The sequence below is a fragment of the Podarcis erhardii genome (assembly GCF_964252035.2).
Source record: "Podarcis erhardii genome assembly, chromosome: 10".
Lineage (NCBI taxonomy): Eukaryota > Metazoa > Chordata > Lepidosauria > Squamata > Lacertidae > Podarcis > Podarcis erhardii.
Window position 1 is genome coordinate 69,731,799 of NC_138500.1, and position 27,949 is coordinate 69,759,747.

The 27,949-nt window shown below is 41.9% G+C and overlaps 1 protein-coding gene across 7 annotated transcripts in view; it reads left to right on the top strand.

Moving 5' to 3' along the window:
- SRPK2 (SRSF protein kinase 2) overlaps nt 1-27,949 on the top strand; it is a 93,579-nt gene that overhangs the window by 11,933 nt on the left and 53,697 nt on the right. For 2 of the 7 annotated variants that reach the window (XM_081878482.1, XM_081878481.1), the window contains exon 1: nt 16,760-16,951. The exons of 4 other annotated variants lie outside the window; for them this stretch is intronic. In XM_081878482.1, coding sequence (XP_081734608.1) covers nt 16,810-16,951 — 142 coding nt within the window. In that variant the 5' untranslated portion in view covers nt 16,760-16,809. Of the gene's footprint in view, nt 1-16,758; nt 16,952-27,949 lie in introns of those variants that run through there. One more of the 7 variants, XM_081878480.1, reaches the window with a different exon arrangement.

Sequence of the window (27,949 nt, forward strand, 5' to 3'; positions counted from 1 at the left end):
TCCTAATCTTTTATTTATAAGCAATCTTCTATGTGCCCTTGTCACATGGGTTTCTTGTAAACAAATCCAATCCAATTGTTCTCTTTTCAAAATGTGAAAAACCTCACATCTTTTTCTGGGAAGGTTCAGTCCATTACAGTTCCAGGTTAAAAATTGCAGAGACATAATTAATTAGTTACCTCCAGTTGCTCCCTGCAACTGTTCTTCTTCCGTTGGTGACTTAAGTCCAAATGTCAGGTTTCCAAGATCTGTTTCAGAAGTCGATTCTAACACTCCTTTCACCAGGTCCTCCTCGTTTCTGTCAAGGAATTGTTCTTTGTCTTGCACTGTTTTTATTTTAACTTTCTTTCCTTTGAAGTTAAAAGACAGGCCTTGTGGAAATTCCCACCTAAAAGGTATGTTGTTCTTCTTCAGTAGGTCAACCAGATTCTTATAAAAGGTTCTTACCTCCAGAATGTATTTTGGAATGTCCTTGTAAATTTGCACCGAAGCGTTTTCGATCTGAAGAGTTCTCTGGTAATGCAAGTTTAATATTTTATCTCTTTCCTCTTTAGATCTCAAAGTTATCAGACAGTCCCTTGGGATCTTCCTGCCTTGCCTTCTACCCAATCTGAAGGCAGTTGTTATCTTAAATTCTTCTTCCTCTGACTTTACCTGCCAAAATTTTGAAAATTCTTTAGTGAGAAAGTCCACCAGGTTGTCCCCCTCACTTTCAGGAACCAATCTAAGTCTCAGATTCTTCTCCTTCCTCTGCATCTCCCACAAAGACAAGGCTGCCTCATGTTGGTCAAGCTTCTTACAAACTGGTATTAAACTTTCCTGTGTGGTTTCTGCAGTAAATTTGGCTTCTTCCACGATTTTTCGGATTGTGGCGTTTTCTTGAACCAATTTATTTATGGTTTCTGTATTAGACGTAATGCTCTTAGTATTTAAGTCTAATTTTGTTGTAAGTTCTGTCAGTTGTTTGGTATTTTCCGTGCTCTGTCTTGTTAAGTTTTCTAAAGATTCATTTATTTTAAGTAGTGCTTGTGTCACTGAATCCATGAATACGTTTATTCCTTTCTCCTGTCCAGCTGCGCCTGTTGGCAATAAGGCTGATATTGAGCCCCTTTTCTTTTGTGCAGCTTTAGCTTTAGATCTTGTTGCTATCTCTTCTGCGGAGCCGCTCATGTCCCAAGGTCGTTCCCACAGGAACAGCTCTTAAGTGGAAAAATCCAGTCTATGTTACAACTGTTACCTTTCAACCCTCTAGAGGGAGCAATTCAATGTATCCAATAGGCAAAAGAAACAAAGAAACCAAAAGCCCTCAGAGGGAAAAAGATTTTAACAACAATCTTTCAATCTTCTAATTGCAACAATGTTATTTCTGTAAAGTCCCAAAAGTTATATCCAATAAAGTCTGCGCTTTACAGCAGGTCTTATCTGACAGTCCCCTGTCAAAGTGCTTCACCCAGGCAGTCTGTTCCCAGAGTCAGAGACAGCAGAGATTTTTTAATTAAATTTTCTCTCATGCAGGTTAAACCAAATTCCCTTTTCTTCCCCCCCTGCTCCTGCTTGCTGGGGGGGGGGGAAGTTAAAGTTCAATGTCAAAGTTAAGCAGTTCAAAAAGTTCAAAGTTACTTTTCCTTCAATTGCAGCTTTCCAATTCCGTTGCTTTAAGAATCATGCAGTCCGGGGGAGGCAGACTTCCTTTATTTACCGTCCCCCGATTTCGGCCAAATTTCAAATACTTTTGTAGTCCCAGTAAGGTTTCCAATCCTACTTACGGGTATTTCAATTTCAGTCCAGATTTCAGGAAGGAATCGGCGCTCTCCGCTAATGGCGACGTGGCTTCACTCCACGGGCTGGGTAACGACTCTCAGCACCGCACGCACCCCGATGCCACTCCGGAGCCTTTAAAAAGGCTCCTTAACAGTAACGGGGGGCGCAAATGGTGCCCACCGAGTCTCCTTGTTCACAGGCTTCCGCGCCTGTGATTTTAGGGGTCCCCGCTTCGCCGTAGCGGTCAGACCCGAACTCGCGGAGTAGTCCTCCTCCGGAGATCAAAGAGAGGACCGCCATTAAGCGCTGGCGCCGACCGGAAGTCAAATAAATTTCTGGTTTAAACACTAGAAATTCAAAGTAATAAAAATCTGAAGAGACGTGATTTTTAACATGCATATATATAATTGTTGCTTGCATCCTGAAATCTTGTTGAATCAAGCTTAAACAAGTTTAAATTAAAATTCTGATTAAATGGGTTGAGCAGCAGACATTAAGGAAATAAGTGTTTTAGTTACATGGGGAAAGATTGAATGGGTCTTTTCTTAATGGAATGAGAGTGAGCTCTGTTGGCCCAGTTTACACTAAAAGGTTGGTGAACTGCTGTTAAGTATATTTTTCTTGAACTATGCCAAAATAGTTTTATTCAGCATGAAACAATGTTTTTATGTATTTGTTTAGAAGCCAAATGGAATACTCTGATATATTCAGTAATAAGAAGAAACAGCTTTCTGTAGCTGTTTGATACTTTCTTTTAATATGAATTTATTTATAAATACTGTATCCTATTCCTTTCACATTACAGTTTGAGTTTTACAGTGAAACCTGTTATTTATAGCATTGGCTTACTCCTGCTGAGTACTGACACATTTCTTAGAGTGCATTTGGATTAATGCTATTACATTGCACTTTTCTTATTTCACATTAACTCATTACTAATAATGCTATGGCTTCTGTGTAAGATTGAAGATTTATTCTTAATAAATACTGCACTTGGGCAAATACCCACAGGCATTCTAGAAGTTTGAGCAGATTAAGTTTCCACCATCTATGCTACTATCTGTATAAAGGATCTAACTCTGTGGCATTTCTCCTCTAATGCAGGTCAGCATTTTAAATAATTAGGCAGTTTCTCTCTCCTGTTTACCACCACTCTCTTATACAACACTACTGGAGATTCAACTTCTCTGTTTACTGACCTTTAAAAAACAAAGAGGGAAGGAGTTAAAAAGAGGGTCTGATGCACTTTGTGCTTCTGTGGAATATAGTAATCCAGCTTTCTAGTACCTCTTTAAAGCTAGAAAAGAGAATGAAAGGGTGCTGTGTGCCACTTTTATTTAATACAGGTCAACCATAGGTGTGAGTGTGTACATTTAACACTTCCTACTGCCGAGTGTTATGGGGTCAATAGGGCTGCCTTGTCATTTGCGGGGTAAGAGGCTAGTTGAGTGTTACATTAAAGTAATAATTTTTTAGAAACCTGCAAGGTAATTCAAACTTCAGCTGGCTATCTTGAGATGTATTTGCTTTAAAAGCAGTTACGGTCCCCTTCCAGCCATTTTATTGAGACAAGTAGTATCGAGAAGTCCACTGAATTTTCTCTCTCTCTAAATAGTTCTAACATTAAGGTTAGATTTTAATTTATATTATGATAGTTTAAGCAATTTCACATTCTGTTTAGACCTGTTTATGTATGGAGTAAATAAAGCATTTATTGTCATTGCATATACTTTTGGAACATCTTCCAGGAGTGTAAATGTGGTTTTTCTTTTGAAAGGCAGTAAAGTGAGAAATTTAAGACATACATGCTGGAACTGGATTGCCTTAAGTAACTAAAACATTGGTTTTAGAATTCCATGGTGTTGGACCAGAATGATCAAATTATGGTTATTAAAAAACCTATCAATTTATCAATAGCTATCAATCAGTCAATATACCCGTATATTGTTGAAGTCATGCTGGAAAGATGAATCCCTCTTTGGTACTTCATAAAATGCTGCAGTTTCCTGTTTTCACAATTTGTTTTATGGTTCTGTCAACAATGAAGGCAACTGAGGCCTGTTGGGCTAATATATATATTTTATCCAATTAGTGTGGGGGGTGTTCAGCAAAGTGCTTTTTCTTCTGCAAGGATTTCCACTTGCACAGTGGAACTTCCCCTTCCTCTCCTCTCTTCATGTGTCCCACCCCCTGGCACCTCTCCAAATTTGCTTCTTAGGATTGGGGAAAACCTCTGAACAGATTTAGGGGATGCCTGAGGAGAGGGAAGGGAAATTCCATCACTCAGCCAGAAGTCCTTGCACTAGTTAAAACACTTCATTGGATACTGCCCAATATTTCTCTTCATCCTCCCTGTTTGGCATACAGATTAACAACTTTTGTTGTTCTGTACAACAACAACAACAACAACAACAACAACAACAACAGCAACAACAATTTTATTTGTACCCTACTCTGCTGCTCCAGAGAAGCGGACACGGAGCAATGGTTCCAAACTACAAGAAAGAAGATTCCACCTAAACATTAGGAAGAACTTCCTGACAGTAAGAGCTGTTCGACAGTGGAATTTGCTGCCAAGGAGTGTAGTGGAGTCTCCTTCTTTGGAGGTCTTTAAGCAGAGGCTTGACAACCATATGTCAGGAGTGCTCTGATGGTGTTTCCTGCTTGGCAGGGGGTTGGACTCGATGGCCCTTGTGGTCTCTTCCAACTCTATGATTCTATGATTCTATGATTCTAGTTGACTGGCTTACCCCAGCCACTCTGGATAGCTTCTAGCTTATACAGAAACATAATAAAATATCAAACATAATAAAATATCAAACATTAAAAACTTCTCTATACAGGGCCACCTTCAAAAGTCTTCTAAAGGTTGTATAGTTATTTATCTCCTTGACATCTGATGGGAGGGCATTCCACAGGGTGGGTGCCACTACCGAGAAAGTTTGTGAAGTTGATTATGTGTAATCAAATGAAGTAAATAAATTGATACTTGCAAATGAAATGCTTGTGGCAAGAGAGTCTGCTTATAAGAAGAGTTATTTCCTGATATGCTTTTGTTTTAAAGAATAATGAGCAGCTTAATCTGATTATTTCTCATTTAAAATAATACACTATATAAAAGTGGTTCTGAAAACTATTCTTTCACTGCAACTACCGTACAGATTCATATCCCATTCAGGTAAGTAAAGAAAGCCAATATTTCACTTGTATTAGGAATCTCTGGTGGCAGTACGTGAAAAACTCTTTGGTGCAAATATAATAGATCACCACCACGGTGCTTTTGGATACACAGACACCCACAGAGGTTTTTTTCTGGCATCCGCAGGGTCCCATTTCCCCCACCCCTCCCCACTCTGAAATTAGGCTTGGACATAAGCCTTATGCTGTTTCTACTAGAAGTCTTTTTTCAAAGCTTAATTGTTGTGATGTGGGCTGATCTTCATAGAGATTGCAACTGGGAGGGAAAGTTAACTCTTGCCTCTCCAGCTGCATTCTCTAGGAATATTTCCCTGTGTCCCAAAATTAGGCCTGAAAAAGGAATTAGAGAGAAAGAGAGAGAGAGAGAAAAAAACAACATTTGCTGGTGGGGTGAAAATGTGTGCATATGTATGGTTGTGGTAAGTGTGTGCATAGTTGCAGAGAGCGCAGGATACTCACAACCATTTCCCCAGGTTTCAAATGAGCCCATTGGCTCCAACAGGTTGGCAACTTCCGGCATATTAGCATGTATGGGAGCATAGGAGCCACCTTCCGAAGAAGAATGGGGGGCTGGAAGTGCGTGGCATGCGATGTTGTGTGCATGATGTCCTGACGTGTGTATGACATCAGGGCATCTGAGGAGCTGAGTGGCGGAGCCGAACATGGCAACAGCACAGCAGCAGCACAGCTTTAAAGGCCATGGCTCTGCCTCCTTTTGCTGCTGCCACCGGCCTAGGGCTGCTTCCCATCTGCGGCAGTAGGAGGAGGAAAAGGAGCCATGGCTCAACTTGGCCTCCTGGAGGATCGGGGCAGAGCCCTGCACAGTAGCAGCCCTGTGCCTTCTCCTCCTTCCGCCACTGGCCTGGGGCTGCTTTCACCACCATTTAACTTTTTTGTGGGGACGGTTCCTCCCAGAAACTATTGGGGCCCCCAAAAGGGTCAGCCCCTAGGAGATGGTGCCCCTGTTTGGAAGAAAGGTTTAGCAACCAGTATGTTGTTGTCGTCCCCACCCCCTCTAATATGTTGTAGTGTGTAATTGGATTTAAGTACTTATTTTTCTTGCTTTAATCTGTTTTTAACTGGGATTCAGGGAAGGCTTGCTGTCTGAAAGACAAACACTTGTGCTGGATCTCGTAGTAAAACTGGCAAGCTTTTTTCCGTGGTGATTTTTTAAATCTGGGAAACAAGCTCAAGTGTCAAGTATTGATTATATTGGTCATACTGTCTTAGTGATGCTTTTGATTTGCTAACTTACATATTAGCCTTCCTTATGAGCTACTGTTTTTCATTCAAGACCTTAAAAAGAATGTAATCCCCAAGTGCTATCTCATATTGGGAATTTTTTAAACGCTAGGTTCAAAGACACTTATTTAATCCCCACATTGGTCTGATGCAGCAGAACCAAAAATAAATTGATTTGAGGAGTAGCAGTGTAAAAAATTGAAGATTTCGAATAGGCATTCTGTCTGTAAATAGGCACTGTCATGCTTGTTTGGATAGCAGATGTCAAAACAAGCCACTAGGTGGCAACATATTAATTTGAAAGTTGCTGAATGAGATTGAAAAACTATTAAATAAAACTAAGCAAAACCCTCTTGGAATGTATATCAAATCCCTGGTTACAACAAGACTTTTGCAGCATGCTCCTGTATACCAAATCTCTGAGAGAGAGATTGGGGGGGGGATTGGCATTAGGTTATCAGATTTTTTTTCAATGAATCCGGGGAACACTTTAAATAAATAAATACATACATACTACTTGTTTGTTCGATGGTAGAGGGGCAGCCGCCGCCTTGACCTCAACCGCCACGTTTCCCCTTCCTCCGACGCTCCTATCTCCTTTCTCCATGAGCCTGGGCAGCCCCTGAGCTGTTGGTTCTACGGTGGTGGTGGTGGGGAAGTGGTTCGGTGGGTCAGGCATGGAAGGCAGAGAAGGAGGGCCAAGAGCGGCGGCAGCAGCGAGGCTTGGGCAGCGCGATGCCTCCCTTCCCATCGGAGCAGCCCCAATTCCATTCCTACTTGCGTTCAAGCAGGAGGGGGCGGGGATCCCTCAGCTGGGAAGGGAGACTTCCCCCTGCCTAACTGAGACATCCCCGTTCCTGTTTGCACGCAAGTAGGAATTGGGAGGCTGCTCCGATAGGCAGCATGAAGCCTCCCTTCACAGCTTAGCTGCTGGGGTCAGGGAAGGTGGAGGCAGCGCGGAAGCTGCATCTTAGAGTCCCTGCGCCACCATCATATGAGGACCTCCGAGCAGCTTCGGAAGCCAGCCAGAGCCGACTGCTCTGGGATGCTGAGACTGCCGCTGCTGCATTTCCTGGGGACATTAGATGAAATCCAGGGACATTTAGGGAATGGAATTTGTCCGGGGACTTATTCACAAATTTGGAGACTGTCCCCGGTAAACGGGGATGTCTGGTAACACTAAATTATCATCAGTGTTCTAATTTGGTTATTCATGTGCAAAGTTTTTTTTTTCTCCCCAAAATAGTGCATCTCTCTGCATGTATGTTAATGGGCAATCAGTCTTCTGAGTGCAATTGAGGGCTTGATTTGGTCCAGGAGGAGGTCTGATGGGTCACTTTGAATGAACTGACCTTTGCTGCAACCTGAAAAGCATGAGGGATATTTTATAATCCAAACTAGCCTCAGCCTCACCTCTAACCTGCAAAATTAATAGTGGCATGTGCTGCAAGGCTACTTTCTCTCAGTAAAAGGTAAAGGGACCCCTGACCATTAGGTCCAGTTGTGGCCGACTCGGGGGTTGCGGCGCTCATCACGCTTTATTGACCAAGGGAGCCAGCGTACAGCTTCCGGATCATGTGGCCAGCATGACTAAGCCGCTTCTGGCGAACCAGAGCAGCCCACGGAAACACCGTTTACCTTCCCGCCAGAGCGGTACCTCTTTATCTATTTACCTATTTACCTACTTGCACTTTCATGTGCTTTTGAACTGCTAGGTTGGCAGGAGCTGGGACTGAACAACGGGAGCTCACCCCGTTGCAGGGATTCGAACTGCCAACCTTCTGATTGGTAAGTCCTAGGCTCTGTGGTTTAACCCACAGCACCACCCGCGTCCCTTCTTTCTCTCAGTACAACCCTCCAAATTTCAATAGGGGTATAATACTGATTAACACTACAGGAGTGTTGTGGACTACTGTACTCTCATCCTAGGATTGCAGGCTGGGCTAAAAGCAATGGATAATATTGCAGGGTTGTTGTACTCCATAATCTTCAGGCCATTCCCCATTGTAATAGGAGTTTGATACCATTGAACAAAAACAAAGTGCTGTAAACTACCCAGAGCCAGACTTGCAGTATTCTCTGTAATTTATACTACACGGCTGCCTGATGACACTCTTTCTGAAGCCACAGTGTCTTTCACCCTGGTGTTCAGGGACAATTAATTGCACTTGCTTTAAAATTAGCAGTATTTCATTTTCAGATGTTTCACACAAAAAAGATAATTGAGTTAGAAAGAGCAGGAACTCTTCTCTTTGCTTGCTACCTTTTAGGGTCCTCCACCCTGGGGTACTCAATTCCAGCAACATTAAAATATTGGATTTCTTTTTCGGTGTCTCTAGGCAGCTCTCACTGTTGTCTCTGGGGATGTATTAGGAACTGACCTGAGCAGACAATGGTTCTTTCAGCTCTGAGTGCTGCCCTCTTGTTCCAATCCAACCACTTGTTCTCATTCATTCTCTCTCTTCTCTTTCTCTCTCTCGCTCTCTCTCTCCCTCTCCCCATTCCCATTCAAGTTGTCAGTTTTCTCCCCACTTAGCCTCACACCTCATGGCGCAGAGATCTTAAATTGGGGTATTTATGCTTTTTTGTAAGACGCTTTGTACCCTTGCAAACTTTGGGGTTCCCTCCAGTTTAACGGTCCCTCCCTGTTCTGGGCTGGTGCTGCCACTTTGGCTACATAATAGGAGGCACTACCTCCTGAAGTTCGGAAAAGTGAACCGTGAATAATTTTTAGGGGAAGGCTTTAATCACTTTAAATTCATTACCAGGTAGTTAAGATTACAAAGAAATATGCTCTCTTAATGTGTAGTAGTGAGTCTAAACACAGTTGAAAGAGCTTGAGAATGCCACCAAATATATGTTCGGGGTGGTATTCAACTAAATAGTTGCACCAGCACAAGGATTAGTGCTAGCATAATGGGGCTCCCCCCTTTTGCATGCATTGTGTGCTGTCTCTAAATCAGTTTCAGAGGGTTGGGAGAATCCTAGAACAGATTTAGGGGGTGCATGGGAGAGGAGAAATCCTTGTGTTGGAAGAATGATCTGCTTAACCCTACATTTAATATAACTCTCAGTTTATATAAAGTTATTTCTTAGTATAACATTAATGTGCCTTATGATAAAAAGACATAGGGCAGGAAACTGATTATAGTAAAACACACACACACACACACACACACAGAGAGAGAGAGAGAGAATTACATTACATGATATTATGGCAGTGAACAAAGCTGTATTGTAACTTGAATAAATGATTTAAAAAACATTATTATTTTTACAATAGGTTATCTGTTTTCAGTCCAGTTCAAGACAGAAAAAAGATCCATTTCAAAATATATTGAGTGCAATAGCTAACCTCAAATCCATAGACATTATAACCTTACCTAAATTTTTACTAGCATTCTTGTCAAAACATGCCAGTATTAGTCATTTGCAGACTTTAAACAACAAAAAGAGTCCTGCTTTCTGTAAATTTTCTTTCGCTGATCATCTGGAAGTCACTGGATAGGTTTATCTCTTGAACAGATAAATAGTCTATAAAATGTAAAGTGATTTTAATTCTTATTAATGCCTGAAAGCTGGACTTGATTGGGTGATATTTATTACAGATTTCTGAATATGTAAAGACTAGAGAATTATCTCAAAATGCTGCCCCACAGAGAGTGTGTACCTCTGATTACAGAAGTCCTTACAGTGTTCTACAGTGTGATCCGCCACATGTCTTCTCAGAAGTAAGCCCCCAAGTTGAATGGGACATGCTCTTGGATTGCTGTATATAGGATTGCGATAATAAGCTTGGTTTTCCTTAACTAACTGGAGCTTTATTTGTGCTGCTTATAACTGGTATTTCCATTGAAACATTTCTTTCAGCCTTTATGGTTTCTGCTTGTGCTGCAGAGGAAAGTGAGGGTCAGTATTTCTTGTCAACCTGGGAAGGCAGCCCATCTGATCCTAAACCTCTACCGTCTTTTGGGAAATCACCAGGAGTAGTAGTGTAGGTATCAAATGGTACAAAATAGCACCTGTTCCAATGTGTGATCTCTCATCATTGTTCAAAATACAGTGGTACCTCGGGTTACATACACTTCAGGTTACAGACGCATCAGGTTACAGACTCTGCTAACCCAGAAATAGTACCTCGGGTTAAGAACTTTGCTTCAGGATGAGAACAGAAATCATGCTCCGGCGGCACGGCAGCAGCAGGAGGCCCCATAGCTAAAGTGGTGCTTCAGATTAAGAACAGGTTCAGGTTAAGAGCGGACCTCCGGAACGAATTAAGTACTTAACCCGAAGTACCACTGTATAACCTTTCTTTCTTCAGACTGTAATCTGTCTCATTCCTACTTTATTAAGCTTCACAGTAAAGGAGGGAATGCTAGATTTTGTGCTCTTGCTTTAAAGTAAATGCACAGTATGGGGTTTTCTTTGGGTGTGTTCTGTTTGTTTCTCCCCTCTTTGAAATACAAAGGGGGTGAGGTTTTGCTGATTTCATTATCTTGAAGGACCAGTTTGATGACTCAGATGTGAGATTAACTGAAATATGAACTTAAAAATAGTTGCAGAAAAGCCAGGGCAAGAAACCTCTCGCCTCCATACTTTTGCTTTCTGATTTACAAAAGCCCATGTTTTGATTTAATTATTTGTAATTGTTTGATTCAGAACTCATTCCAGTATTATGTTTGGTAAAATGTTTACCTGTTTGCCAGTTTGCCCTGTTTCCCTGTGAAACATGCCTTGGCTGTTTTTTGAAATGGAGTTTTCTACGAGAGAAGCCTCAGAGCTGGCCTAGGCATTACTTCCCTGATAGGTTATCACAATATGTCATTTTGGGGCTCATCCTAGCCTTTTTAGGATATGGAGATCATATCCAAGGTTTTAACCCAAGACTTCTTGCATCTCAGACTTGTGGTATTCTACAGATCTAGGGTCTCTTGTGGAAATCACTTATGATCTAAGTGACACAGTGTTTTGTCTGTCTGCTATCATGTCTGAAGGGTTAGAAATCTATGTGAAGTGTAAGTTCTAGTCCTGCTTGCCCATCCTCTTCTGACTCAGACACTGGTGTTGCTTGTCAGGTAGTGAAGTGGGACAGAGCATTTTCTATTTATAAAAATGCATTGTTTCAGTAAATTAATTAGTAACAATGGATAAAATACCACTCAGATTGGGCTGTTTCAAAGTTGTAATTACACGTTTTCAGGTAAATTACCTGTATTAAACATGCAAGACTAGTTGAGTGAATTGTGGGAGTGGTAAATGCCTCCTTATGAGAAGGTGAGGTCTCAGCAAGTTTGAAAGAGGTTATGATGATAAATTTATTGTAGAAACTCCCTGAATTCTACTGTATTGGAGAATTTCTGGCCTGTCTCTTAACATTCTATTTTTGGGCAACGTGGTCTTTGAACTGCAGGTTTTTCTGGAATGATATGAACTATATATCAATTTCAATCTACAGGTGACTTCCTGTTTACATGGGGGTTCTGTTCTGAGCCCCTGTGCACATATGTGAAATTGCAAAAAATGGGAAGCACCCTGGAGAGTCTTCCTCAACCAAGCCCTGCTGTCCCTTCGGCTCAGGGGATGGAAATGCAAGCAAATATACACCTTTATGCAGCGGGACATGTTCCTGAAGGGAATGACAGGCAGGCAAGCCTTTGCACACCAAAATGCACTAAAGAAGCAGCAGGAGGGGGTAGCATGGCCATTCCTACTATAGTGATGGGAAACCTGTGCCCCCACCAGATTCTGTTGGAATTTAGTTCCCAGCAGCCTCTGACAGCATGAGTAGTTCAGGGATGATGGGAGTGGTAGTTCAGTAACATCTGGATGGTCACAGCTTCTCCATCTTTCCAGTAAGGGAACCTGCCCTTCTGCTTCCTCCTATTGCTTCTTTAGTTGCTGGGCTAAAGAGCAGAATTTCCCTCCTAACCTGACCCCATCCTATTTGCATACAGTGGTGCTCCGCAAGACGAATGCCTCGCAAGACGGAAAACCCGCAAGACGAAAGGGTTTTCCATTTGCGAGTTGCTTCGCAAGACAAATTTCCCTATGGGCTTGCTTCGCAAGAAGAAAGCCCATAGGGAAATCTCCGGGGACCTCTTTTAAATGCTGTCGGTGGGGAGCAAAGCCTTCCCCCCCCCTCCGGCCTTCAGAAGAGGTCCAGGAAGGCCGGCGGGGGCCGAAAGGCTTTGCTCCCCACCGCCAGCATTTTAAAAGCGGTCCGGGATAGCAGGGAAGCGCTTCCCGCTATCCCGGACGGCTTTTGAAGGCAGGCGGGGGGGAGCAAAGACTTTCGCCCCCCACCGGCCTTCAGAAGAGGTCCTGGACCCCCCGCCGGCCTTCAGAAGAGGTCCTCTGCTGTCCCAGGGTTTTTTAAAATGCTGGGGGTGGGAAGAAAAGCCCTTGTCCCCCCCCCCCAGCCTTCAGAAGAGGTCGGGGGACAGACTGTCCCCGGACCTGGTCTGAAGGCGGTTTCCATAGGAACGCATTGATTGATTTTCAATGCATTCCTATGGGAAACCGTGCTTCGCAAGACGAAAAACTTGCAAGACGAAAAAACTTGCGGAACGAATTAATTTCGTCTTGCGAGGCACCACTGTACTGAGAAAACCCCTTCTCCCCTTTAAAAAAGATTACCCTGCCTACTTCCACCCCTTTCTTCCTTTGCTGGAGCATTAAGAAGCAGAATAACACACACACACTCCCCGCTTTCTATATGCACAGCAAATTGTTCCATTTGAGGTCTCTCTATCTGTGTTCATCTTCTCTCTGCTACTGCCTTGGGAAGCACAGCTTCCTTCTCAGTTCACTGTTCAGGCTTTTTTTTGCTGCTGTGGTAGCAGCTGATAGTATGAATACTTAGGTGTGCCAAGAGAGAGTTTAGGCATATCTAACTTTGTATGGGATCTGGCTGCAAGTCTTGCAAAATATAAGCCATCTGATCGCCAGACATTTTTACTTGCTTGGACGAAAGACATTCTCTGCCATCAGAGACTGTGGAAGGTTGGTTAGAGGGCACTATGGTGTATCACAGCCAGGCAGTTTGTTCTTTGTGTGGCTGCCCAGAGCAATTCAGAGGTTTTTTCCCTGTCGCCATATGTGAATTGTCTCTCTCTATGCTAATGTGGGGGTGCTATCAGCATGGTGCTGTATCATTGGTGGGAGTTTTAAAATAAGTAGGCCAGAGGAGCATAAATGTCTCCCTAGAGATTACCATGGCAGTGCAATGACATCATGCAGTGTCCCATGGCAACTACAACCTTTACTTATTTTAGCTAATCTGTTGTTATTTGAGATTAAGTTGTTGGTTCAGACTTTCTCTTCGAAAATTTTATGCAATACAGATGGCAGGTTTATTTAGTTGAAATATTGTATGAACCACATGTTCTTTTCCTGAAGGCAGCTGAGATGTTTTACTATTTTTAAAAATGCAATGCAGATATGAAGAGAATAAAAAACACCCAATAAAAATCCAATAAATCAGTGGTGAAAAATGTTAACATCAATAGTCCCCGATAGTCAGCTCCTGAAATTACTATCTGGCACATTTCCACTCAAGCCTTGGCAAAGCTTTTTATTTTTAAACTTGACTGATAAAGTAATGCCAGGGAAGTAACTAGGCTGAGCTCCCTTGGGGAGTACAGTGCAAGTGTAGCAATAGACAGTGAAGTGACGTATGGGAGAAAATGTCTCCCAGATATGCCAGATGTGGGTTTTAAAGCAGAGGTGGGGAAGCTGTCATTTCCCCCCATGTTGTTGGCCATGCTGGCAGGATTTTACAGATGTTGCATGCCATCTAGATAGCCTGGTGGATAGTGTTAGGAAGGAGTCAGTGGTCATGGTGCATTTTAGCACCAATGATGTGGGGAATTATAAAGTCCTGGAAGTGAAATTTTGACTATTAGGAAGGATGTTGAAAGCCAGGACCTTCAAGGTGGCTTTCTCTGAAATGCTAGCAATACCATGTGCAGGGCCAGCTAGACAGGCACAGCTGTGTCATCTCAGTATATGGATGAAATGGTGCCAGGAGGAGTGGTTTGGATTTCTTAGAAGCAGGGGAACATTTTGGGACAAGCTAGGTCTGTAGAAAAAGGACAGGTTCTGCTCAAACAGGGTTGGAACTGGAACGTTGATGCTGATTTTTTTTTTTTTAAAAGTTAGAGCAATTATTAAACTGATTGCAGGGGGTAGGCAATGGGAACTAAGGAGCAACCAGTTTAGAACAAATGATCCCCCAAGAATTAGAGGGGAAATGAAAAGAGGAGAGGGGTAAAACTGGGCATGGAGGGTGCAGGAGCACATTGTAGCAATTATACCTTAGGGTAAAACATATGTGCTGAAAATGTTTGGAGAAAGAGGCTGTTTATATAAGCCACAGAGCCAAGACAGGTGAGCTGGAGAGCTTGGTCTTAGAGGAGAGTATATCTATCGTCAACATAATGGAAACCTAGTGGAATGGAAAGAACTAGTAGGACATTGCTATCTCTGTAAATCCAAAGGCTTTTTCTAAACTGTCAATCATCTTGAGTGACTGTGTCACAATTTTTGGTGTGAACTAGCTGGGCTAGGATGTCCCCTCCCATTTTGCCATCTGAGGTGAAATGGAAATTGCTTCCTCCTGTGCCCCACTGCTGCCGCACTCTGGCTCTTGCTGAATCCAGCAGGAGCCAGGTGCTCCTCAGAGTGTTGCCACTCACTTGGCTTTTCCTCCCGAGGCTGAGGAAGATGAGCAGCAGTGACACACCTGGGAATGCCTCCCTCTCAGTTGCAGAAGCAGTGAAATGGGCAGAGTGCTGCCTCTTACACTTCTGCCACCTGAGCGGGTGCTTCATCCCAATTGTCGTGGGTGGCCTGGTAAGTTAAAATTGGTTTACTTACAAACTCTTTAAAGGTCAGGTTCATGTGCTTTTTTTAAACAACATTTGGAAAAAGTTACACAGCCAATAAAAACTTGAGAAAAAATTATTGTGTATATGAGATGGATGTCTAAATACTTGGGGTTCTGTAGGGTTGCTAAAAGAAAAAAAGTCACTTGTGGCTATAAACAGGATTTTATTAACTTCTTTCTTTGGAAGAAGAAGAAATATCATGTTTCTGGTTGGTTGTGTCCATTTGCGTAAAGGTACCCTGATAAGGTAAGACATAATAGCCTTCACAATCGAAAAGGAACCCCTACAGCCAACACATCAGTCAAAAGGACAGGGGTGAAGACTCTGGGGTGAAGACCTCTGCAGCACCCCAAGGACCAATGTGAAGCTTCACTATCACCCCGCTTCATCCCTCTCTGCTACTAGACTGGCCATCTAGTTAAGACAGAGCAACTATCTTTGGTAGCTGTATCCTTGCAGAGTGTGTGTGAACATGTTGTATGATTGAGAATTTGTGAGTAGATGAAATTAAAAAAGCACTTTTGAAAACTGGTCCCATTGCCTTTATCTCTTTGTCCTCCTCCTCTGGTTCTGGTTTGTATTCTTGACACTACAAACCACAATGGCTGAGTTCTGCTTCTTCTGTTGGAGGTAGTGTGCCTCTGAATACCTGTTGCTGGGAATTGCAAGTGGGGAGAGTGCTGTTGCACCCGGACCTTGCTTGTGGAAATCGCATAGGCAACTAGCTGGCCATTGTGAGAACAGGATGGGCTAGATGCGCCTTTGTTCTGATCGAGCAGAGCTCTTCTTATGGAACCCTAAGGAAGTGAACTATAAGACTAGTTCTTTTAAACAAAAAAAATAGGTTTAAATTTGAGGCTCGTCTTATACATGGGTAGTGCTGAGGAGTGTTTTCTTAATTTGGAGTCCCCCAAAATAGGGGGTGTATTATACATGGGGGTGTCTTATACACAGAAAAATACGGTATTTTAGAAGAAATATACTGCAACTTTTTGTTTCAGTTCCCACTATTTATGAGGTAGAAAAGGTCAGTATTCCTTACTACATGTTACACATAGCAAGATGCCATATATCACACATCCTAAAATACAGACATCTCCCAGAACTAACAATAAATGATTGGCGCAGAAAGAGAGAGAGAGAGAGAGAGAGAGAGAGAGAAGTCACTGTGAAAAACATAGAGGGAGAAGTGAAGGGTAGGCCAGTCTAGATTTAATGGAAATACACAAGCTTCATTCCTGGAACAAATCCAGAGATTTAGGAATTTTACTTCTGTTATATGAACTTCCTCTTGCATGCTGAGTTCCAGAATTCCTTTTACTCTCTTCTGATCAATAGTAGGAAACAGGCAAGACACCCTATGTTAAAAGTATCATTGCCTTTGACACCAGTGGATCTTGCTGAATCCATAAAATAACTTTTAAAGAGACCTTCCATAAGGACGTAGTCGAACAATGACAGAAAAATGATATAGAGCTAGACTCATCAGTATTAATACAATGCTCCAATTCATACAGAAATCAATAACCTTAGGGTAGCTTTAATACATATGCAAAAAGCCTGCATGTGGGGGCCTACATCTTCAATAACTGCCCCCAGCACCTTCTGATGTCACAATATGTACAGTGAACAAAAGGGTGGTTTGTCAGTTAAGCATTCAGGCAAGGTAGTAAGTTCAGGAAGAATTCACATGGTTACAGAACAGTGAGAGAGAAAATACATGGAAAGAGGGAGGAAGATCGAAGGAAGAAATGGCTGGGGAGAAGGACACCCACAACAATACAGAAGCACATTGAATCCTCAGAGCCCAGGAATCATGGAAAATTCACAAAACAGCTCTGTGTTCCTTGATATGTTCTTAGGTAAAGCTAATTATCATTATCAAAATGTATTTCATCAGCAACAAGGAATCAAACTCTCCCAAGTTCTCCTAGAACCTCACTACATATGTTTGTTTCTCCATCTGGAGATAACCTTGAATGCTGATCTAGTTACTTCATTTAGATCTTACATACATTTGAATGCTTTATTCTGTGCTTGTTATTCTTTACTATTGAAAGAATGGTTCCTGCATGCACACGTTAATCATTTGGGTGGTGAATTATATGTGTAAATGAGCTATCAAAGTTCAGACACAATTACAAATTTGTATAGCCCCATGTTCGCAGCCTTTTCCAAAAACCCACAAGAAACCTGTTGGATCAGACCAAGACTCCACTTAGTGTAGCATTCAGTTTCCAACAGTGGAAGCTACTTACGACCACTGATGTAGTTTCACTGTTAGGTGAAGGACCCACTTCTTTGCCCAGACTTTTTGAGCAGGGTGAGGTGTATTGTTACGCATTTGAATTTCTGTCACTGCTGCTACTTTATGTCTGAATTTTGTTTTATGCTGTTTTAGCTTTACTGATTAATTGTGGTTTAGATCGGGATAGCCAAGTTGATGGTTTCCATGTGTTTTGGAGTATGTTTCCTGTAACTCCTGAGCATTAGCTGTGCTGGCTGGGACTGATGGATCTTAGAAGGGCACTGTGTTGGCTACTTTGGTTTACACTGTGTATATTCTGGAACTTGCATATTGAGGGTAAAGTAAAGGTAAAGGTACCCCTGCCCGTACGGGCCAGTCGTGACCGACTCTGGGGTTGCGCGCCCATCTCGCTTAAGAGGCCGGGGGCCAGCGCTGTCCGGAGACACTTCCGGGTCACGTGGCCAGCGTGACGAAGCTGCTCTGGCGAGCCGGCACCAGCGCAGCACACGGAAACGCCGTTTACCTTCCCGCTATAAAGCGGTACCTATTTATCTACTTGCACTTAGGGGTGCTTTCGAACTGCTAGGTGGGCAGGAGCTGGGACCGAAAGACGGGAGCTCACCCCGCCACGGGGATTCGAACCGCCGACCATGCAATCAGCAAGTCCTAGGCACTGAGGTTTTACCCACAGCGCCACCCGCGTCCCGTCATGTTAAGGGTAGATCTTCCCAATATTATTTTTATTTATTTTTGCATTGAATTGCTTTCCCAACCCTTCCTCCTAAAGTAGCTCAGGGGAGCAAGCAGTGAAACAGTGCAACTATACAAATAAAAACAAACAGTAAATCAAACAATTTTTTTTTTAATGCACCCCAGTGCCATGTTGCATGGAGCTGCATTATAAACAAGGGACTTACAGTGTGGTGTTCCATACATTGGACTTCATGAGCATCATTAGCTTTTGCACCAGCTTGCAAATGCAAGAGTCTGTAATGTGGATCCAGACCTTGAGATCAATGCTTTGTCTTCTATCTTGGTTATGTCTATATGGTATTGTTCCATTTTGAAGGGCAGGGAACAGGAAGTGGTTCCTGGGATGGTGGTGACACTGGGAAAGAGATGTGAGGGTTCTGAAAGGATCCTAGAGCTCTCCTACCTCCTTTCTAAAGCTGGAAAAGTGCTAAGTAGCCTTTGGGAAAGAGTTGAGAGGACTCTGGGACCCTGTCAGAGCCTTGATGCCTCCTTCCCAATGCCACCACCATCCCAGGAACCACTATTTCCTGTTCCCTGCCATGTCTGGGGCTACCAAAAAAAGGCCATGTGAGGTTGGACCACCCTGTTTTATTATATGACATGAACGTGACAGCCTATGTCCCCATAAGTAAACCCTACTTTTTTCATTGTGTTACTCCCAAGTAAGTTTGTTTAGGAATGCAGCCATAGTCTTGGAAACCAGTAATAATTTCTCTTGGGTCTTCATTCTGCTTGAAGGAGAAATGAGAACACATAGGGGCTAGGCCAACCAATGTTAATGCAAGCATTGTGTTCTGTCTCATTTCCCTGCATGCATCACCTGAATTTTATTCTGAAAGAAGCCACAATTCGTTCACATGAGCAGCCTTATCCATATGGCCTTGTGCTCTCTACCTATTCATTCTCAGCATAGTCTTCTTAGATTTAACTTGTGCTTCGCAACATTGTTCTTATCACAAACTTTTTTGAATTGTTTTCTGTACCCAAGTGTTTGACTTACCAATAGATCTCAATTTTACCCAAGAGCTCCATAACTAGCATTATTTTCCTCATCCATTTTTAAGGTGCTTCAGTAAGGAAATGAGCATGATTGTGACAGACTAACCTCTTCTTATTTCTACCTTTGCTAACTCCAAAAACGTGTGGATCTTATCTAATGATAAATGCTTTTAGTAAAAGCAGTCGCTTCCATATTGCTTCAGGATATACCTTTTTGGAAGTTGGAACGCTTCTTTCCAACATGTTATTTCCTTCTTTATTTTTCTGTATCTGTTTCTTAAATATCAGTGCCCCTTCTATTTTATAGGTCAGAGTTCTCTTCAGATTGTTTTAGCTGAATGTTTGAATGTGTTACAGAACCATAAAGAGCACCTTACAAAAAACGAGTCACCATCACCTTTTCCTTACGGATAAGTCCTTATTTTCAGATCTTATTGCAGAATTGTTGAAACTGTTAAGGATGTAAGAAACTTATGGGTGTGATATGTATGGGGTATAATTTTTTTATTTTTAAAAAAAATCATGATCTTGATAATTTGCTAAATGCTTATTTTGAAGTTTTAACTTTCTAATTTCCTGGCAATTCTTTTGGAGCTGTGGGCTATTATCTAGCCAAAATTGAATACCCTTAAATTCTAAGCATACTCACCTGGGTTTGAAGCCTATTAAATTGTGGTATTTCCAGGTAAACATGAATCATAGAATTGTAGAGTTGGAAGGGACCCCAAGGGTCATGTAGACCAACCCCCTGCAATGCAGGAATTTCAACACACAGACCCCCATCCAATTTGAAACCAAGCCAAACACTGCTTAGCTTTGCAAACATGCAAGCAGTTTTATTGCTGCACCACTAGGGTTATTGGGACACGGGTGGTGCTGTGGGTTAAACCACAAAGCCTAGGACTTGCTGATCAGAAGGTTGGCAGTTCGAATCCCCGCAACGGGGTGAGCTCCCGTTGCTCAGTCCCTGCTCCTGCCCACCTTGCAGTTCGAAAGCACGTCAAAGTGCAAGTAGATAAATAGGTACCGCTCCGGCAGGAAGGTAAACGGCGTTTCCTTGCGCTGCTCTGGTTCGCCAAAAGCGGCCTAGTCATGCTGGCCACATGACCCGGAAGCTGTACGCCGGCTCCCTCGGCCAGTAAAGCGAGATGAGCGCCGTAACCCCAGAGTCGGTCACTGCTGGACCTAATGGTCAGGGGTCCCTTTACCTTTACCTTTTTATTAGGGTTATTATGGTTGTGATTGTGCTGATTCCAATTGGAGAGGTGAGGTGAGAATTAAATAGATGAGTTTTTAAAGAGTTTTAGGTGAACCATGCAAATTGTTTGCGACTCCAAGCAACTGCTACCTCATATCTAGCTGAACCACCAAAACACTAGCTGCAAATTTTCCTCTGGCATTTTCTTGCTATTAAAAAAAGAGTTTTAATTAAAAAGGGTAGCTAAGATCAGGAAGTCTATAATGAGATGATATAATTATGAACTCAATATACACAGGTTTTTTTTTTTACTTCTTAGACATTCTGTTGGGTTAACTATGCATAATCGATTGCTTAAGAGGAATAACAAGGACTATACAAAGTGCCCTGTGGGTTTGCTCCAGTTACAGTTTTTGGTCTGCTTACTAGAGAAGCTAAACCAGAGAGGCAGAGGCACGATGCAACCCAAAGCTCTTGGGAGGTGAAGGGCAAATTAGTTTTTCTGCATGGAAAAATGTCTCAAACTTTTATGACATTTCAGTGTCGTATTAAGGCAGCATGTGTTGCCGCTTTTTGTAGTTAATTCAAATGAATAATTTTGTAGGAGCCAGGCTTGTAATCTAAACAAACATCTGCTTCCAATAAAACATTGACATTGTCAGATATTTCCTATTTGTTTATCTAAATAGTATTTATTAATTAATTTATTAAATTTCTATACTGCCCTTCATCCAAGGAACACAGGGTGGTTTACAATATAAAAACAATAAATACATACCATAGGAATAAACAATGTCTGTACAGTTTTAATTATCCAAAGCCTGCAAGAATAGAAATGTTTTATTTCTGGAGGTTGTTTATGTGTTCTTCTTGTAACTTGTTTTTTTTTCCCCCTCCAGAGTGGAGAATAGGAACGTTTTTTTTCCTGTTTAATGTTTAATATATATATCTTTAGGTAAAGTACTTACTACTTACTTACTAATGCTGTCAGGAGCTTTCTGTGGCCATTTCCTGTTTTATTTGTGGTCTCATGTATAAACAGAAGCTGCAAAACAGGTCCAGGCATGGTTATCAGTCATTATTTTCTAATAGCCTGCTGGAAATCCTAATTCCACTACAGTATGGCATGCAGCAATAAAATTGGGTAGAAGCAAAAGCCAAACCCACAACTTCATATGCAGAGTTTGGTTTGTACCAGAAAATGTACATATATTTTTGTATTTGAATTTTATTAAAAGCCATATAATTGCTGTACAAAAGGCCAGAACAATGACTTTACATTAAAAAAGTGAATCTGCAGCAAAATGTTGCTGTGTAGAATGCTGCTACTCAAGTTTATGTCTGTCAGTATTTCATGTCCACTGAGTGTTTTCAGTGCTCATTGTGGTGTTTTGGGCAGGGGTTGTACTTCTATAAACCAGGTTTCCTTGTGTCTTCTGATACCTATGCAGAGTTACATTGGAATAAACGCTGTTAAATCAGTGGGCTTTTCTTCAGAGTCCATATGTACAGGATCCCGATCAACCTGTTTCTAATTTAAGGGAGCTTGCTGATTAGGAACATAAGAATCATGTTGCTGATCAGACCAGAGACCCTCCAGATGATAATAGACTCCAGCTGCTATCAACCCTAGCCACCATGGTTGATTCATTCTTGAGAATGATGAGAGCAACAAATCAAGAGCCTTAGTCCTACCTTCACAGTAGCCAACCTATGGGAAGCCCATGAGCAGGGCATTTGTATAAAGTAGACTTAATATTTGCAGACAACCTGCAAATAATCTACCATAGTCAATGCTACTGTTCAGAGATTTAGGCTTTTTCTTTGTGGTTGCTTATTTAGGAGCAAGTACTTGGGACGCAGGTGGCGCTGTGGGTTAAACCACAGAGCCTAGGACTTGCCGATCAGAAGGTTGGCAGTTCGAATCCCCGCAACGGGGTGAGCTCCCATTGCTCAGTCCCTGCTCCTGCCAACCTAGCAGTTCGAAAGCACATCAAAGTGCAAGTAGATAAATAGGTACCGCTCTGGCGGGAAGGTAAACGGCGTTTCCGTGCGCTGCTCTGGTTCACCAGAAGCAGCTTTGTCATGCTGGCCACATGACCCAGAAGCTGTACGCCGGCTCCCTCAGCCAATAAAGCGACATGAGCGCCGCAACCCCAGAGTCAGTCACGACTGGACCTAATGGTCAGGGGTCCCTTTACCTTTACCATTAAACTCATCTGGGTATCCAGTTTTACAATTGGACTGTATGTGAATTAAAAATCTACACCAGATTTGTTATTCAGGAATTATTCAGGACACCAGCTAAGTGACACTTAGCCCTCATGATAACTTTTTGGCTGTCCCCTGTGCCAGACATGCAGGCAGCTTCTTGGAGTGGGTTGCTCTTCTAAAGAGCATTATGGGTGAGCAACAATATGTGTTCTGTGATACTTCATTCTCAGGGTTCTGCCTCCTGCCGGCCGGTGCTGGGATAAATGGCACAACCTGTCTCCTAAGAGGACCCATCTCAACTCTGAGCATGCTGCAAAACCCTCAGTTATATATTATGAGTATGGCTTTGTAGTCTTAGATTATGCTTAAAAAATAGCTTCCATCAGCATTTTGTATAAGAATCAACCACTTTCAAAATATTTTCTGCTATTCACTGACATTCCTGTTATCTTAAATAGTACAATTTGTAGAGTATTCATAATCTACAATATATATTCATTTATCTCATTCTGTATCTGGACTCTTAAAAAGCAGTCACACTGTATATCAAACCATATAACATATTTTAGTTCAGTATTTAATGGATTCAAATAATCATTGCAGAAGGTAGTAGCTTGTAAAGTAACAACTTGAGTTCAACCACTCAAAGGGTACATAAGACATTGACTTATTTTGGTGTTCCCTTGAATGATAGCTGCAGTTAGAGTTGTTTCAGGAAGTGTGAATTTCTCCCCTACTCTTTAAGATACCTACCACAATGCTTTCTTCTTTTTTATTTTTTAAATGCATCCTAAAACCTTTTCAACCTATCTCTGAAAACTAAGAGAAAGTCAGATATGTTACCAGTCTTTCTTTCTTGGTTCTCCTACTGTTAGATTGTTCTACCTTGATCTTGAGACTGGTTTTTATATGCATGTTACTACTAGGTAAATAAAATGCCTTTGTATGTTTCCAGTATACATGTATGCTGTGACTAAGGAGCAGGTTATAGGTATTACTTGTTCTACAGTAGTTAAGTGTTGCTCTGGGGGTGTTTAGATGATATGATCAGTAATGATCTAGAGTTAGGGATGAGTGATGAGGTTGCCAGGTTTTATGATCCCCCCAAATTGTTAAAGGTTGTTGAAAGAAAAAGAGATTGTGAGGAGGTAAATGGGCAGTAAAATGACAAATGAGATTCAGTGTAAACAACTGTAAAGGGTTGCACACACTGTCTGTGTGTGTGGTGAAGATCCTCATTTCACATATACACTCGTGGGGTCTGAACTGGGAGTGACTGACCAGAAACAGGACCTTGGGATCATAGTGGATAGCTCAATGTAGTTGGAACAGCTGTGAAAAAGGTGAATTCCATGTAAGGGATCATTAGGAAAGCGATTGAAGATAGACCTGCCAATATAATAGTGCTGTGATAAAAAATCCATGTTAAGACCACTCTTGGGAATGTCTCATCTCATAAAGGACATTGTAAAGTTGGGCAGAGTTCAGAAAAGGGCAACCTAAATTGTAGTGGAACAACTTTCTTGTGAGTAAAATTGAAAACATTTGGGTTGTTTTCTAATAGAAAAAAGGCAAATAACATGGTAGAGGTGTAAGATTATGCATGCTGTGAAGAAAGTGGATAGGGAGATGTATTTTCTCCCTTTTTCGTAAAACTAGAACCTGAGGCCATCCAATAAAGCTTATTTCTGGTTCGGAAGAGGCAAAGTTTCTTCACACAGTACATAGCAAAAGTATGAAATTCATTCCCATAACATGAACTTAGGTCCACTAACCTGGATGGCTTTAAAAGAGGGTGAGCCTATCAGACACTTCTAGTTACGATGGCTATATTCTGTCTCGGCTGTTGGAGGCATTATGGTGCTAAATGCCAGTTTCTGGGAATCACTAGTGGGGAAAATGCTTTTAAACAGGACCTGCTTATAGTCTTCCCACAAACTTCTGATTGGCTACTGTGTGAACAGAATGCTCGACTAGCTGGGCCCTTGATCTGATCCAATGGGGTCTCCTTATGCTCGTACCTTTATTAGGTTAGAAATCCACCTTTGAACAGCAGTTCATAGATTAGGGGAGGGCAGACTTCCAGGACCTGCTTTGTGTGGTGTTAAACCCTCAGGAGCCATCAACTGGGCCGAGGCACAAAATAAATTAAAGAACAGGGTACCAATGAGCAGCTGCTGAGATCAGGAATTTGTTTTGGGTACCAGAACTGAGCTCACAGTCCTACCTCAGAAAAGTCCGTTCCTTGTTGCCTTCTTTATTTCAGCATTCTTAATTTAAAGGGAAAGGCCATTTTGTTGCTGCCATGGTTAAACAATTGGCTGCTCAGAAGGCCTTTCTGATCTACTGCTAATCACCAATAGATCCAGATCTACCTTTTGTGCATCCCTGATCTATGTGAGTGAAGGAATGGCTACATATTTGTAACCGTTCTTTTCCAAGTTCTTCTGCTTTGTTCACACATTCTCTCCATTTTGCTTTCTTAATCCAAGGATTAGAGGGTGATAACCAGCGCTGAAATCAGTAGATCTACTCCGAGTATGACTACTGTTAGATATTGCCCAAAGAGCTGGAACAAAACGAATAAATCACTCAGTCATATTCTCTGCTCTAAGCCAGGTTATCCAATACAAAAGCATTCCTAACAAGACTTTCGATAATTTCTGATAATTTCCATGGTTTCTAGACTGCTGGGATAGCTCAATCCGTAGAGCATGAGATTCTTAATCTCAGGGTCGTGGTTTATGTTTATGCATTGCAGGGGTTTGGACTAGATGATTCTCATGGTCCCTTTGAATTCTATGATTCTATTTTTAGTTGCCCTAAAAATTTGAAATGTAAAGGGTATTTTCCTGTCTTTTACTGAATGGAATAAATTATTATTACCACTTTATTTCTCCCTCATTTCACCTTCTTAAATATTTTTGAGCAGACAGAATTCCTCCCCCCCCCTTGGATCAGCAGACTTCATTCATTCAACTTTTCCTTGAGTGGAATGAAGCTAAACCCTTATGTGTAGCTTTTCTATTAGTGTTTTCCAGCTGCCTATCATTTTAAATGTAGCACTTGAAAGTGAACACAGTACAGTGGTACCTTGGTTTAAGAACAGTTTAGTTTATGAACTACTTGGATTAAGAACGCTGCAAACCTGGAAGGTGTTTTGGTTTGTGAATATTGCCTTGGAATAAGAACATGTTTCGCTTCCTGTTAAGTGTGTTCCATTTGTAAATTGAGTCCCCTGCTGCTATGGGAAAGCACACCTCGGTTTAAGAAGGCTTTGGTTTAAGAACGGACTTCCAGAACGGATTAAGTTCATAAACCAAGGTACCACTGTACTCAGAATGAGGCTTGATAACTGTTGAGTTGAACAGTGCTTTTTGCTGAATCTTCGGAACAGTACTTCTTTGAATGTAATCTAAAATGTCTTTGAACTTTTGCACATCAACAATTAGTTGGTGCCTACTAGATTTCTTAAATTTTCTTTAGAACTGTTGCTACCTAGTCATTTATTCCCCATCTTTGGTCCAAACTGAATCTTACCTTAAACAGATAGGTTACTGTATGAATGTTTTTAACTTTTAGAAAAGGGGCTTTGGGGGGAATCAGGAGTGGCTTGAAAACTCCCATCCTAATAGATTCCCCTGCCCCGTGGGAGTGATGCTTCCAGTGGCACCAGTAGCGTTCCCTCCTAGGCTAAGTAACTTCAGGGTTGCAGAGGGTGTGTGTGTGTGTGATTATTTGTTGGGACTACCACACAGGAGAAAATAATAGACCCCGAGCCCTAGAGTCCTAATCCCAATTGTCCTCCCTCAGGCTTCCATTTTAAAAGTAAAGAAGAATTGTGCCATGTCAAACTTATGTGCTTAACATAGGCCACAATCATACCATCCATTTAAAGCTCTTTAAACAGTCATGGGTTTCCCCAAATAATTCTGGGAGCTGTAGTTTAAGTGTGCATAGAGCTGTTAAAGGTAAAAGTAAAGGGACCCCCGACCATTAGGTCCAGTTGCGGACGACTCTGGGGTTGCAGTGCTCATCTCGCTTTACTGGCCGAGGGAGCCGGCGTACAGCTTCCGGGTCATGTGGCCAGCATGACTAAGCCTCTTCTGGCGAACCAGAGCAGCACACAGAAACACCGTTTACCTTCCCGCCGGAGTGGTACCTATTTACCTACTTGCACTTTGACGTGCTTTTGAACTGTAGGTTGGCAGGAGCAGGGATCGAGCAACGGAAACTCACCCCTTTGTGGGGATTCGAACTGCTGACCTTCCGATCGGGAAGCCCTAGGCTCTGTGGTTTAGACCACAGCGCCACCTGCGTCCTCTTAGAGCTGTTAGGAGACCCCTATTCCAATCACAGAGTTCAAGTCCTAGAGGGGTTTTAATAAACAATCGCTCTTTGCAAGGAACTCTGGGAATCGCAGCTCTGTAGGTCTCTTAACAGCTCTCACCCCAGTTACAAAATACAACTTCCAGAATTATTTGGGACATGCCATGACTGTTCAAAGCGGTATCATACTGCAATAAATGTATGGTCTCAGTGTGGCCACAGTTGGCACAAAGACTGGTTCTCTTCTTCGCCGAAATTCATTTTTAGTTATTGTTGTTTTTATAGGTATCTAGCATATTGAGATGTTGCTGAATGTTTCAGTATGTTTTGCAAGAAAACTGTTAACATTTGAAGCATATTTCATACATATTAAGTGTGTAGTTCAATGCTGCAATTTTCATACAGTTGACATAAAACTAATGAGAAACCGCTTAGAAAATAGAACATTTGAAAACATTAAAAAATGTATAAGCTTTGATTTTGATATGGAATTCACAGATGGTATGGCAGTTCCCTTCCCCACCCTTCCCAGAAAAGAGAGTAAAATTGATTATCCTTTTAACATCTAGTTGGTGTTCTCAGACAATTTCAGCTTGGGGAAATATAATATGCCAGCCCAGGTCTGAGGGTGTTGCTGTTTGTTGGTTGAGAGCATTAGAAGGGGGAAGCTTCAGAAGGGAGAAAATATTTCTTTTTACTTTCATGATTTGGTGCCCTATAAATCTGGAAATGCAGGTTATTTAATACTGCTCATATATCCAATCCATATATTAACATGTAAACACCTTCCTTGTGACAGCGATTCAGTCCCCCTCCCCCAACCTGGAATCTCTTGAAGCGATGACATATTTCAACAAAAAGATTTCTTGCTGTCTCGCTGTGTATCTCAATAAACCATTTGTTGGATTTTTCGTAGTAGCTGGAATGTGCCTCTGCATGCAGTCTGTTCTCAGAATCATCTGGTAAATGTCTGTTCAACCTCAAAAGAGGAAACACCCCTCTGTGTAAAAGAAATGGTACTTCCTGCTTTCATAAACAGTCATGTGCATAGTTTAGCAAGGCCTGATGCCTCTGGAGCTTTTTCTTTTATAGCACCATAGAATCTGCCTCCGCAGAAGT